At 35.2% G+C, this 14663-nt stretch overlaps 1 protein-coding gene across 3 annotated transcripts in view; it reads right to left on the bottom strand.

Annotated features, from left to right (window-relative positions):
• The window catches only part of Gdap2 (ganglioside induced differentiation associated protein 2), a 54087-nt gene that overhangs the window by 23477 nt on the left and 15947 nt on the right, over window positions 1-14663 (bottom strand). For all 3 annotated transcript variants that reach the window (XM_058583590.1, XM_046458181.2, XM_046458182.2), the window contains 5 exons: window positions 10462-10615; window positions 9974-10062; window positions 7569-7645; window positions 4670-4829; window positions 2666-2822 (listed from right to left, as the gene is read on the bottom strand). In XM_058583590.1, coding sequence (XP_058439573.1) covers window positions 2666-2822; window positions 4670-4829; window positions 7569-7645; window positions 9974-10062; window positions 10462-10615 — 637 coding nt within the window. The remainder of the gene's footprint in view (window positions 1-2665; window positions 2823-4669; window positions 4830-7568; window positions 7646-9973; window positions 10063-10461; window positions 10616-14663) is intronic.

The raw sequence follows: 14663 nt of genomic DNA, 5'->3' as shown, positions 1-14663 counted from the left end.
GAGACCACAAACCAGGAAAGTGTGTTTTCAGATGGGTCTGAAGATGCTGAAGGACATCATAAGCAAGTTGCAAAGTTAAAACTATTTTCATAACAATACTAACACATTATTTCCATTTTCACTGTGCTGATGTTAGCACTGTCAATGCAAAAGCAACTGTTGGGTAAAAATGGCTGGTAACAACCTTGCACAAATCAAGGCAGTGGCACCAAACTATAGTGGCAGCCACTGGATTCTTCAATGCTAAATATTCATGGGGGGAAAGGCCATTTTCATATACGAATGTCTTTGATAAAAAGTAAAAGTTAATAATTTTATTAAATCAACTGCAGAGAACATCTTTTTAATATTAATGTGTGACAGAATGGGAAGAACACATAAAGCACTTCTGGATACTGAAGTATGTGGATGTCTTGAAGAAAAGCACTATGTGGTTATCTGAGCCGCAAGTTGAACTAGCTAATTTTTTTCATGGAATATCACTGACTTCAAAGACTGGCTGACAAACTGGTCATACAACATGAATTGTTGCCTCAAAAATGAATAAAACAATCCTGTTATTTCAAGAAAAATAACCAGCAGTTTTTGATGACAATGATAAGACTCATGGTTACACAAAATACACATATATACACAGACACACACACACACACACACACACACACACACACAAAATACCCTGGAAAATCTGTATTGGCATGCTTGACAGTTCTTAATAAAGTCCTCAATAATTTCTAATGAGGCTGGTGCTGATACTAGCAAATATATTTTGATATTATATAATGAAATGTGTCAATATTAGAAGATCTGAATATTTCAGCAAATCAATATTTTCTAAATGACTTATGTATGTCATAAAGTCATGCTATAAATTCCTACTTTAAAATCTGTCCAAAGTACAGTATAGAACAACATATTTTAATCATAGTACAAATATTCATGGATAGGGCTTGGATCTCACAACTGAACTTTAAGAAACTACCATTTGTCAAATTCTAGTGCAGTGTCAAAGAAATATATTCCCGTTTGTGTGAAAAGATTATTAAAATACTCTTTGTCCTTTTCCAAGTATATACTTAGGTGAAGTCAGATTATCTTCATATACTTTTATCTAAAACAACTTATTGTAATAGTTTGAATGCTAATATGAGAATCCAGATGTTTTTTATTATGTCAAACACCAAAATATTTGTAAGATTAAAAAAAAAAAAAAGAAATCCAAAACAGTGGTATGCTCACTAGATGAAAAAGTTATTTTTCAAAAAATTATAGGTTATAGGTTAGTTTCTAATGAATCAATAAATCATTTCTGACACAATAAATATTGACAGATACAACCCACGTAGACAAAAGCTCTGTGGGAGTCCTCAACAATTTGTAAGAGTGCAAAGGGAATCTGAGATCAAAAAGATCCATTAGCAATGCATAAAGTATGATTGATGTGAACATGTTTTAAAATATACATAGGTCACAGTCATGTGAGGGGAAATACAGTCTCTGGATTTAAAGAAAACTATCTGCCAGATGATTCTTACAGAACCAACTTTAGAAACCATAGAATTATTTGATCCTGACTGTGTCCTTTGGAAAAGCTATTCACTGCTGCCCCCTAGTGGCAAATTTGCTTTTGTTTTTTAAAGATAAAATTGGAAAAATACCTGGGACTAAGGAGACATAAAATTTTAATTATGTAAGGGTCTCCAGGGATCGTTGAGTTCAACTCCCATTTTATACACTGAGGATAACAACATCCATACATCATTACAAAACAGTATAATAAATACTATGCTATGCTTTGGGTAAGTGTAAGTATAAGCTATGAAAAAGCATACAGGAGGAGACATCTATTCCAGACTTTAAAGTTTCCAGAGGCAGCTGCTTCTGAACTAAAGCCTGGCAAATGGACAGGATTCTGAAGGATGAGAGTAGTCCAGTAGCAAAGCTCAAAGGAAAAATATACCATGACTTGTTCAGTATTGAAGAGAATAGCAGTGACCAATTTTAAGAGCCTGACAAATACTAGGTACTGCATTAAACTCATTATATTATCTTATTTAATGCTCTCTAAGTTTGTGAAATGTTACCCTATAAGGTAATGAACTGTAGTTATTTATAGTTTATTATTTTTTTCTTTTAAATTTTTCAAAAAGCAGCTAGCTTTACTAAGACTATTAATCTTTGAAAAAGCTTAAAAGTACAAAAGTTGCATCTAGTTTTAGAAATATGTGGAACAATGGAATATGCTAGATGTTTGTAAGATCCTTGGGATAAGTTGGGGAGAAATAAAACTCTTATTAAGTTCAACAGAACTTTAATTAAAAGAAAGTAGAGTAAAAAATTTTGCAACTGCCTTTCTCTTCCTAATTTCTATTTTTAGACTATAACGTCACATGCAGACATTACAATTAGTGCAGGTGGAGCAGGAGCTCTGAAATCAGAAATGCAATTGAGCACTGGCTTCACCACATGTTAACTGTGACCAATGATAAATTACTTAACGCTCAGCTCTGCATCTACAAAATGGGATAGTATCTTCCTCACTGAACTGTCAGGAAGAATAAGGAGAACACATTATATACGAATATAAACCTTTCAGCAGATGTCAGGTCCCTTTCTTGTTTCTCATCTCCTCATGTGTCTAACAGTCCAGAGAGGTTTGCCTTACTTTCTTTGATGCTGCTTCTGCAGGGCTGCTTCAGATAATTGTCCCTGAAGGATCAGTTTTCTTTGCTTATCAATATCTCCTTCCATTCGAGCGAAAGCATGAGAGCCAATGAAAGACAGATCGACTCCCAAGCCTTCATCCTCCTCTTCTTGGTTGTCTGTAACAAAAATCCTACTATCAACAGAGAGCCAAGGACAAAACTAGACAGTAAATGAAACAGACTGAATGCCACGATTGGAATAACTGTTAGGGAACTCAAAAAATGGCTTAATGTTAGTTTTTGAGAATGAAACTGAAGTAAGATTTAGGCATTTGTGGAACTGAAATAATGAAATGGAATATGTGAAATCAAATCAAGATGAGTGTAGAAAGTGATCATAAGCAAAAAGAAGTAATTAGACTCTATTTGGCTTCAAAGATAGTTTATGCCAAAGCATCAAAAGGTAGACATATTTGACTGACTGGCACATAACCCCCACCCTTTTGTAAGCTAACACTCTAACAAAGATGGATGAACAGGATCACAGGATATGATCCATATTCATTAAGAAATATTACAGTTGTAATTTAGTATCAGTTGTAATTTCTATGCTGGTCATACCAAAATAATGATTTTTGCTTTTAGGAGTTATAATTCTTACTACAAATTAATAAGCAAACTTTCTGATCTATCTATGTGATCCTTATGAATTTGGCTAGTAGAAGCCACTCACTAAAGAACAATCATCTCTTGGTGTGGTGGCCACTGTCTTACTAGACCTGTTAATAACAAAAACAGATCAATACACCTTGGATCAATACAATTTCCCAAGGTAATGCCACCACTTGAATCTCAGCTTGGTAGACTATCAGCTGGGACTTCTCTACTTCCCCTTCACTGCTATTCAAACTGTGACTGGTCAACAACTTAGAAGAAAGGGCCTACTTTAATTAAAACTTACCCAAAATTAATCTTTCTTCAACTCCTCAAGTACAGTCAGATACATATATGTGTGAAACCCATCTAACACTGTAATTAAAAAATATTTATGAACACTAAGGCCTCTTCTATAAAGTAAAAATATTTTCTAAGATATAAGTGCAAATTAAACCTCTTTGAGATGGGAACCTTTTGGCGAATGAGTTACTCTAATCTACTATTCAGACATGCCATTTCAAATTGGTTTTGCTGTTCCCTACTCCTTATCTCACTATATGCATTTTATGGAAGAAAAATTATATGCTATAGTGGTGGATGAGGATTTCTAAATGACTCTGGCCTTACTTCAAAGACCTACTCTTATTAGTGGGTCCTCCAAAGTGCATAGCTACTTGTCCAGCAAAGCTTGTGATTTGAGGCCACTTGTAATTCCCTCCACTTGATGTAATAATGTGATAAAAAGGAGCTGAGAAGCTTTCTACAGATTCTAACTTGGTGTTTATATTGTTTTTACAAAATTGTTCATGGTAGGTATCTTACAGTAATCCCCTAAGCTGCTGTTTCTTAAGATCAGGTCCCAGCATTGAAATGTGTAGAGCATATCTTCATACAATGCATTTATGACCTTTTGTACGTATGAGCTGTCAGTACTGAATATTCGGAAGGGCTCCCATCCCAACATGCTCTTCCTATTACTACTTGAGCACAAAACCTGACAACACAAAATAAATGATTATAGTAGTCCTGTCTTATTATTTATCATTACATATGAAATGTAGGGACACTATTAAAGCTGTTGAAAATTTTTAGATGTTAATGGTTAATGTACTTCACTGTCTCACCAATGTCCTTAATGAGACTATAAACTTTGTTAGTCTGAGAATGTTTTGGGTAAATTTAAAGAATGAATTTCTTTAACTAAAAATAAGACTGGAAACTTCAAAATTGGTCTTGATCTTAGGGTCATGCTAATAGAGAGTTTCCCAAAGGTCAAACTGGACTTCCTACCTCTTTGGTGGTTGGTGCTTCATTAGTACACAACTTCTTTAAGAAGGAAAGTGAAAAGATAGAACTCTAGAACTTACCTTCTGGAGCACCAGGTTTTTCACTTATTCTAATTTGCCGTTCAGGTACCACAGGCTCCCCTTCTGCATTTCCAATATCTGCAGGAAGGTATGGCAATGATCGACTCTCTTCCTTTAGTGACCTTGGGAAGTACAGAGGTAGCAGCTTTTGGTAAGTAGCCTGCATCAGAAAAGGAAAGCATTCTGTAAAAAATAATGAAGTAATGAAGCAACCTGAGCAATGCTTAGTGCTGTCTGTATGTGGTGAAGACAGTCTTCATCAAGGATAAAGACCCTGGGGCTGGGATTGTGGCTCAGCGGTAGAGCATTCGCTTATCATGGGCGCGACCCGGGTTCGATTCTCAGCACCACATAAAAATAAAGGCATTGTGTTGTGTCCATCTACCAAAAAAAAAAAAAAAAAAAAAAAAAATTCTCTCTCTCTTAAAAAAAAAAAAAAACAAGGTTAAAGACCTTACAACTTCTGAGCTCACAATGCATGTGGTCTAGGACCCTCAATCACTTCTTGTATTAGATAGAACAACTGTTAGCCAGTGGGCAATTCTAGGCCATCAAACCTGCAATGTATAAGTCCCACCATTCGTGTCCTCACCTCCACCTTCATTTCTAGAGATAAGTGTCTTTCAAAACTCAGCTGAGATGCTACTTCCTTAAGTTCAGTATGCCTCAGGCTCCAGTGGACCCAGGTATAGTTTCTGAGAGGGGTGTGTGTGTGTGTGTGTGTGTGTGTAATACTTCTAACTATTTGTAAAAGTCTGTTATTTCATAATTTTTATTCTTTTTTAGTTTTTAAAACTTCTTATTTAAAAAAGAAATGGAATAAAATTCATCCTACTTTGTAATTTCCATATGGGTTGGTCCACTGCACTCAATTTAAACCCACAGTACCTTACAGGCATTGATGTTCTTATTTTTCTTATATCTTGAAGCATCTTGCTTTTTTATCACCCTAGGAATTATTTTATCATTGCTCAGTATTATTCATCAATTATTCCTAACTATATTTAAAAAGAATAATTCAAGTAGTAAGAAAATAAATGATGGCATAGCCTAAGGAACAATGAAATCATTCAAAAAATCATCTTTTGGTTTGCTTATTGTGCTGCACATAGGACATCATCTTTTAAATAAGCAAGTAAGAGGACTAGGAATACCAGTTTTATATGCTTTTCATTTAAAAAAAATAGATATAATCGACATACCATAAAAGTAACCCTTGAAAAATATATAATTCAGCACTGATATATTCACAAAGTTATATAATTACTACCACCAAATTTAATTTAATTACAGTATCACCACCCCCAAAATCCATTAGCAATTACTTCCCATTCCTCCTTTCCCCAATCCCTAGCAACTACTAATCTTTTTGTCTGTATAGATTTGCCTATTTTGAACATTTCAAACAAATGGAATACAGTATATGGCTGTTTGCATCTTGTTTCTTTCATTTAGCACAATATTTTCAAGGTTTATTCCGTTTTATGACAGAAAAACATTTTATGTATTTACTACATTTTGTTTATTAACTCAAGATGTGAATTTTTACTTTTTTGGCTATTATGAATAATAGTGCTATGAGTATTTGTATATAAAATTTTGTGTGGATATATTTGTAGTACTGGAGATTGAATCTAGTGATGCTCTTACCACTGAGCCATACTTCTAGCCCTTTTTGTTTTTTATTTTGAGAAAGGATCTCACCAAGTTGCCGAGGCTGGCCTTAAACTTATTGACCCTCCTGCCTCAGCCTCCTAAGTAATTTGGAATTTAAAGATGTACACCTCCATTTCTATCTGGATCTGTGTTTCTAATTCTCTTCTCTATATAATGAAGAGAGGATTAGTGGCATTATATGGTAAATCTATGTTTAACTTTTAAAGGAACTATCAGTCTATTTTTTCAAAGCGGTGATACCATTTTTACATTTCTAGTAGCCATCTTTGAGAATTACAATTTCTACATCTTTGCCAGCACTTGTTATCATCTGTCTTCATAATTATAACCATATTAATGAGTGTGAAGTTACATTTCACTCTGGTTTTTATTTGCTCTTGCCTAAAGGTTAATGTCACAGAGAATTTTTACACTACTTACTGGTAATTTGTACATCTTCTTTGAAAAATGAGTATTAACCATGTTTGTTTATTTTGTTTTTGTTTTTTATATTTTATGATGTTTTCACATCTTAAAAAGCTTGTTGGCTGGGTAAGACTGCCCCTCCCACGGGAAGCTAATTCTTAAAATAGTAAACAACTTACTTGTATGTAACACATCTTGCATGTGCAAACCAACCAATAGTATTCCTATTTTTTTCCTTTCTTATTTTACCAAAGCACTGAGAGGCACAGTAACTTGCCTGAAGAAACAAAACTGAGAAATATTAGAAGCTGAATTAGACAGCTAAATAAAGTTTAATACAACAAAGATTTGATTTGCCCAATCAGTTCTGAATTAAACTGAAACACACTAAATCTAACTACATTCAATAAAACATAAAAATCTCACAACTTAATGCCAGCCACCACACCAGGCTGTAACCTGTTTCCAGGCCAGGACACACCAGAGCCTCACCAGCACAGCAGTAGTTTTCCAGCTATGCTGCCTAGGCATCCAATGCTCAGGTAACAAAGCAGTGTCCTGAAAGCCAACAGAGGCAGCAAACAGAACAGCACCAGCTGTGAAGTTTGCCCTCACAGTGAAAAATACAAACAAAAAGCTCCTCTTGACTTACTTTAGTTTCCAACATAATCTTCAATAAATGATGGTAAGTCCCATTGACCAGTATCTACACAATTAGGATTTATCTGCTGAAAATTCAGTAAATAAACAATGACAAGACAAAGGCAAATGCAAGTACAAATAAGATTTAAACAATGCAAAATAATTAGAAAACTACCTCTTCCAGTTCAGAGACAGCGAATACTACTTTTTCAATGGTTTCTCCATGAATCTCCAGAAACCGCCTTACAGTGCCTAATGAAGAGAAAAAGAAAGATTATTCAATAAGAAATTATCTGTGCATAAATAAAAAGTAAACTCTTCAAAGTTTTATTTTTATAAGGGATTCTCCTCACTTAATTCAGTCTGCTCGGTGACCCCTTACCAGAGAAGCCTGCCTGGACTGCCCTTCATAAAAACTTTTCTGATTTGTTTTTTTCCAGAGGCATTTTATGGAGGTCCTTGCTTACTGTATATCCTCTCTGCCCTCAATCATTGTCCACCAGGATGAAAGCTCCATAACAGCATACCTCCTTACTGCTCTTCTTGCAGTGTCTGTAACAGTGCCTGGCCAGGGAAGATGCCAACTCCAGACAATTCTACCTTATGCAGCATAGTTCTCTTATTCCCTGGGGCCTCTCTCTTTGATCAGAATGATCTAGCACAAGTGGAAAGTACAAGTGTCCTTCCATTCATTCAGTCACAGTATCAGATGCCCTATTTAGTTCTTTATCTCTTCACAAAACAAAAGCTAAATTTTTTTCTTAATTTTGTGTTATACTGATGTTTCTCTATCAACTTTCTAATAACAAGACATAATGGCCTTTTTCAGTTTTTCATTTACTGAAGAACAAGATTTTATTCTTTAATCCCCATGCCCTACAGAATACTTTTTACAACATTATTTTCTTGATATACATATTCTCCTCAACTCACTATTATTGGTTAGGTTTACCTCAGGTGCTGATGGCTCCCAAATCTTCAGATTCTGTTATTTGAACAAAAGAATCTGAATTACCTATGGCTTATTAGATATATCTGCCCCAATAACCCACAGATATCTCAAACTTGGTGTGTCCAAATCTTGACTTCTGCCTTCTCCCTGTATTCCTTATCTGAGTTACACATCAACAACCAACTAGAATCCTCTGCCTTCTCCCTGTATTCCTTATCTGAGTTACACATCAACAACCAACTAGAATCCTGAATTTGCTTTGACATTTCCTTCACTTCTTTCCTCATCCTGCATTTTCAAATGGTTCACATGATCATGAAATTCTATTTACTTCTAATATTTCTAATACCTACACCTTCTCCATTTTAACTGCTTTCAGGCTCTTAATGCTCAGCAGATGTTTTGGCAAATAAGCTCCTAAATGTTCACTTTGTTTTTCATTTCTAAAACTATACATTCACAGTTGCCTGAGTTATGTTAACTTCTTATTAAACACTTGTGATGGGTCTGTGCTGCTTATGGATTAAGATTCAAAGTGCCTAGCTGTGACCCTTGGAGCCAACACTGGTGGCATCCTCTGCCTTGATTAGCTGCTAACACTAAAACAGACTTTCTCAGCTGCCCAGGCCTGCATGCAGCATAAGCAGACCCTACCCACTACCAGAAGCAGAGAATTAAGTTTCATCTCAAGCTCTGGTATTACCATTGAGCTATACCCGAGGCCAACACAATATTTTTATAGCATATGTATTACATTTTGGCTCATATTGATTGGACCCATTCTTTCTTTTTTTGGTGGTGGTGGGGGGGCTTACAGGGAATTCAACTCAGGGGCACACAACCACTGAGCCACATCCCCAGCCCTATTTTGTATTTTATTTAGAGACAGGGTCTCAATGAGTTGCTTAGAGCCTCGCTTTTGCTGAACCTGGCTTTGAAATCATAATCCTCCAGTCTCAGCCTCCCAAGCTGCTGGGATTACAGGTATGCGCCACTATGCTTGGTGGGATCCATTCTCTTTTAAATCTAAATGCAGGGTTTTATATTTCAATAGCACACTCAAATGCTACTGTTTAAATTGCAAATGGCAATTTGTAAATCAATGGATGTGTAACTGATGTGAATCTGCAATCTATGTATGGGGTGAAGGTGGGAGTTCATAACCCGCTAGAATCAAAGTGTGGAATATGATATGTCAAGAAATTTGTAATGTTTTGAACAACCCACAATAAAAAATTAAAAAAAATAAAAAATAAAAAATAAAAAAAATAAAAAAATAAATAAATAAATAAATTGCAAAGTGCTATACAAATATGAAGTATTTTGAATTCATTGTTGCAGCCTGTCTGTTAAGATTATTCTGAATCTGATTCAAACCCAAAGCGTCGGTCATATTTCCTAATTTGGTATCACTTTTGAATTTAATAAGTGAGTTTTCTGGGCTCTTATTCAAATGGATAAAAATGTTACTGAGAAAGTAAATTGAGAACTCCACAACCTGTCAATAAAAACTTTCTTCTAGGGTGCCACGATCATTTAATCAACTAAACTCCTTTGGCTGTAACTAGTTAAACAGTGATAAAAATATTTTAAGACTTGATTTATGTAGACTATCCAATATTACTCACGAAGTGCTATGTGTGTTGCATCCTCTAAAGGATAACCTCGTTTTGCAGAATTGATGACACAGAATCCAACAGAAGACATTGACTGCTCTCTGCAATCAAACAGAAAATACAAAAGTTGCATTACAAGCATTTATAATACGTTACAATTCATAACTAATTTCAAAATGCAAATCAATTTCTTCTTTCCTACCTTCTCACAAATTTACTGTAATAATTAACCCAATTGTACTATTCAATAATATATAATTTAATCACTCTCCTTGGGGGCTACACAATTCAAGTACAGACTGAATAAAATGGGAATAGGTTAAATTCCCAAGTCACTCAAATTTGCCCCATTTATCCTGCTGTTTCAAAAGATCTATCTTCAAGTCCTCCTAAATTATCAAAGTCCTTCAAAGTTTGATTTCAATAATTAGGTTCATCTTCAAATCCATGGCTTTTAAAACTGCATGGCATGCTATGTCTAGGAAATGAGTAGACTATACTTTGCCAGCTGAAGTACATTTCTGTAGCAGCTGTACAAGGAACTTTCAGCTGCTGTGCGATAGCGGCTCTTGTACTTAGGTCCCACTGTGTGAATGATGAACCGGGCAGCTAGATTAAATCCTTTTGTCAATTTTGCTTCGCCTGTTCGGCAACCTGGGAACAATGGAAATATACTTAAGTCAGGAGGTATTAGGGAAAACAATAAACCAAAGCATAAAACAGAGAAAGTAACAAGAACTTTGAGAAATTTCAGTCAAAAATATGGATCAAAAATAAGCATTTACCTCTGTTCCTTCGGACAGTGAAGTAATACAATAAGTATAAGCACTAAGGAAATGGAGAGAACATGAAGCAGAGAAGCATCATCAAAATTTTAAGCAATAATAACAAAAACAGCATGGGACAGAGACTAACCCAAAAAATTACAATTATTTTATATTAGACAAAGGTGCCAAAAACATGCATTGGAGAAAAGACAGCCTATTCAACAAATGGTGCTGGGAAAACTGAAAATCCATATGCAATAAAATCTCACCATGCATAAAACTCAACTCAAAATAGATCAAGGACTTAGAAATACAACCAGAGACCCTGCATCTAATAGAAGAAAAAGTAGGCCCTAATCTCCATCATGTGGGATTAGGCCCCAACTTCCTTAATAAGACTCCTTTGGTGAAAGAATTAAAATAAAAAAATCAATAAATGGGATGGACTCAAATTAAAAAGTTTCTTCTCAGCAAAAGAGACATTCTGGGAGGTGAATAGACAGCCTACATCTTGGGAGCAAATCTTTATCTCTCACACATCAGATAGAGCACTAATCTCTAGGCTATATAAAGAACTCAAAAAGTTAAACACCGAAAAACCAAATAACCCAACCAATAAATGGGCCAAGGACCTGAAGAGACACTTCTCAGAAGGGGATATACAATCAATCAACAAATATATGAAAAAAAATGTTCATCATTGCTAGAAATTGGAGAAATAAAAATCAAAACTACTCTAAGATACCATCTCACTCCAATTAGAATGGCAGCTATTATGAAGACCAACAACAATAAGTGTAGGCAAGGATGTGGGGAAAAAGGTACATTCATACACTGCTGGTGGGAATGCAAATTGGTGCAGCCAATATGGAAAGCAGTATGGAGATTCCTTGGAGATCTGGGAATGAAACCACCATTTGACCCAGCTATCCCTCTCCTTGGTCTATACTCAAAGGACCTAAAAACAGCATACTACAGGGACACACTCACATCAATGTTTATAGCAGCACAATTCACAATATCTAAACTGTGGAACCAACCTAGATGTCCTTCAATAGATGAATGGATTAAAAAAATGTGGCATATATACATAATGGAATATTATTTAGCAATAAAAGAGAATAAAATCATGGCATTTGCAGGTAAATGGATGGAGTTAGAGAAGACAATACTAAGTAAAATTAGCCAATTCCAAATAACCAAGTGTTTTCTGTGATATAAGGAGGCTGATTCATAGTGGGATAGGGACAGGGAGCAAGGGAGGAACAGATGAACTCTAGAAAGGGCAGAGGCGTGGGAGGGAAAGGGAGGGGACATGGGGTTAGAAATGATGGTGGAATGTGATGGACATTATTATCCAAAGTACATGTATAAAGACACGAATTGGTGTGAATATACTTTGTATACAACCAGAGATATGAAAATTTGTGTTCTAATAATAAGAACTGTAATGCATTCCGCTGTCAAATATAAATAAAAAATTTTTTTAAAGGGCAGAGTCAATGGACTAGGAATGACTGACTGACTTACATAGAGAAACCTAATAATGGGGTAACCAATATGAAGCAAAGCAGATCTGTACAGAAAAGCAATACTGGATTCAAGATAGATTGCTGTGATTTAAATCCTGAGTCCATGATGTTTCTATTGTTAACAGTGAGCAGGTGCTTGACTCATCATTTCTTATTTAAGGGAGATATTAGTAGTATTTCACAGGATTGAGTTAATATATTTCAAGTGCATGCAAGCAGTAGCTATTACTAGTCTTGTTATTACCAGAGAACAGTAGAAAGATTCAAAAGGAGGAGGCCCTACATACTTTTATAGACTATGCATTGAAGTGGGACCAAAAAGACATTAGGGTTAGAGGTTTGCATAAAATCAGTAAAATCTCCAACAAACCCTCTCCTCCAATAGCACAGCAAGGCAATGATTGTGTTACCAACATGGCAGCAGGGAGAGAGTTTATTCTCTGGAGATGCTAAACTAGAGAGTTTCTGGGTTCCAGAACCTCAAGCACAGTTAAAAAGCGGAAATGTAAAATGTAATACTTATTAGTATTAGTAAAATGTCAAGGCCTCTGCCCCTGTTTTCTAAAAGTTAACACTCAGGCTTGTAATCCCTTGAGCATTCTTTTCTGGGAAATTATGAGGCCTAACCTAAAGGACTCAGAGATTGTGATAATTGAAGAATGTACCCCAATAAAACCATATGGCTTCTGCTCTATCATTTGCTTCAAGATTCCTTAAAAATAATCATTGTCCACTGTGATACTCAATGCTACTATACCCTCAAAACTCATATGTTGAAACCCTATCCCCTAATGTGATAGTATTGGGAGATGAAGTCTTTGGGAGGTAATTAGATGTGATCATGAGGGTCGAGCCCTCATAATAAAATTTGTATCCTTCAAAAGTATTCAGAGATCTTGCTTCCTCTTTTCATCACATGAAGATGCAAAGAGAAGTCTGCAATCTCAATACAGAAGAGCTCTCCACCAGAGCCTGAATTGCCGGCACCCTGAACTCAGATCTTCAGCCTCTAGAAATGGTGAAAAATAAATATCTGCTGTTTATGAGTCATCCCTCTGTGATAACTTTGTTAAACCAGCTTGAACACATTAAGACGTTCTTGCACAAAAACTTCCCATTAGCCTTTTAGTTAGCCTTTAGCCTTTGGTAGGTCAACAAAGAAGTGAGGACAGCCTCTAAGTAAAACAGAAGGGGTACAAAACAAAGTAATGCCCAAGAAATTCATAAAGCAGGAAAGGAAACTTAAAAAACAACCCCTAAATCTTATACCATGAATACTACTCTCAAAGAGGTAAAGGAAGATACAGTACCTCTGAATCAAAAACAGAATCCTATAAAAAAAGAATATCAGAAAATATGAGATAGGATTGACATAACTTTTATAGCAAGTGAAAACTGTGATAACAGAAAAAGCTAAAACTGAAGTTCAGGGAATTATTCAGGAATTAACAAAAAATATGGAATAATGGATAATAAAACTAGAAGATAAAATAAGAAATAATATCTAACAGGATTTCTTCAGAGAACAGAGCACAGAAGAAATTAATAAAGAAATAAAGCAGATATTTCTCAGAACCAAAAGACATGAAATTTTAAACTTAAAGAACCCACTGAATACCCAAACCAAATGAAGGCACATCACTGTAAAATTTCAGCATGTCAAAAATAAAGATGAGATCACAGAGCTTTCAGAAAGAAACGGATAACATACAAAGAATCAGGAATATCATATAAGATTTCTGAACAGAAATAGCCAAAATAGAAAACAAGAGAGTAAATGCCTTCAAAATTCAGGAAAATAATTTCCGAATTAGAATTCTATTTCCAGCCAAATTACCAATTAAGTCTGAAGGTAGATCTCAGCAATTCTTCCCTATTGCAATCTTCTCAGAAATCTGGCAGACTTACTGACAAAAATGAAGGAGTGCATTAAAGTAGGAAAGGGCAAGAGATCTAGGAAATGAAGGATTCAATCCATTAAACAGAAGAAAGGATTTCCTAGGATGAGGGTAAACACAGTTCCAGGACAGTAAGCATGGAGCAGGGATAGAGAGCAGTTTAAAGAGGAGAGGGGAGAATGGAGGGTTTGAAAAAGGACCCTGTCAAGACAAAAATGGACTGAAAGAAAAATTCAAGTGTTTGACTTTATTGAGAGGAGGTTTCTGCTTGTATTGAATGTTTGGGGTTCAGTCAGTGGATCAATAATAATAAATAATAAGTAACTAAAATAATAAACAATCTTCAATTATTTACATAAAAATCAATCCATTAATAACCTAAAGGAAAAAGAAGTTGAATAAAAAGAATACTAATCTGTTTTCTAATCAGTTCTGAACAACTGTGTATATTAAAATTTGGTAAGATGCTGGTAATGGGAAAGAGAATCTGTATTATATGTATACA

The sequence above is a fragment of the Marmota monax genome, unplaced genomic scaffold (assembly GCF_021218885.2).
Source record: "Marmota monax isolate L192 unplaced genomic scaffold, Marmota_monax_Labrador192_F-V1.1 WCK01_AAM20220418_F8-fsc00087, whole genome shotgun sequence".
Classification (NCBI taxonomy): Eukaryota; Metazoa; Chordata; class Mammalia; order Rodentia; family Sciuridae; genus Marmota; species Marmota monax.
This window is presented reverse-complemented; position numbering and strand designations above follow the sequence as displayed.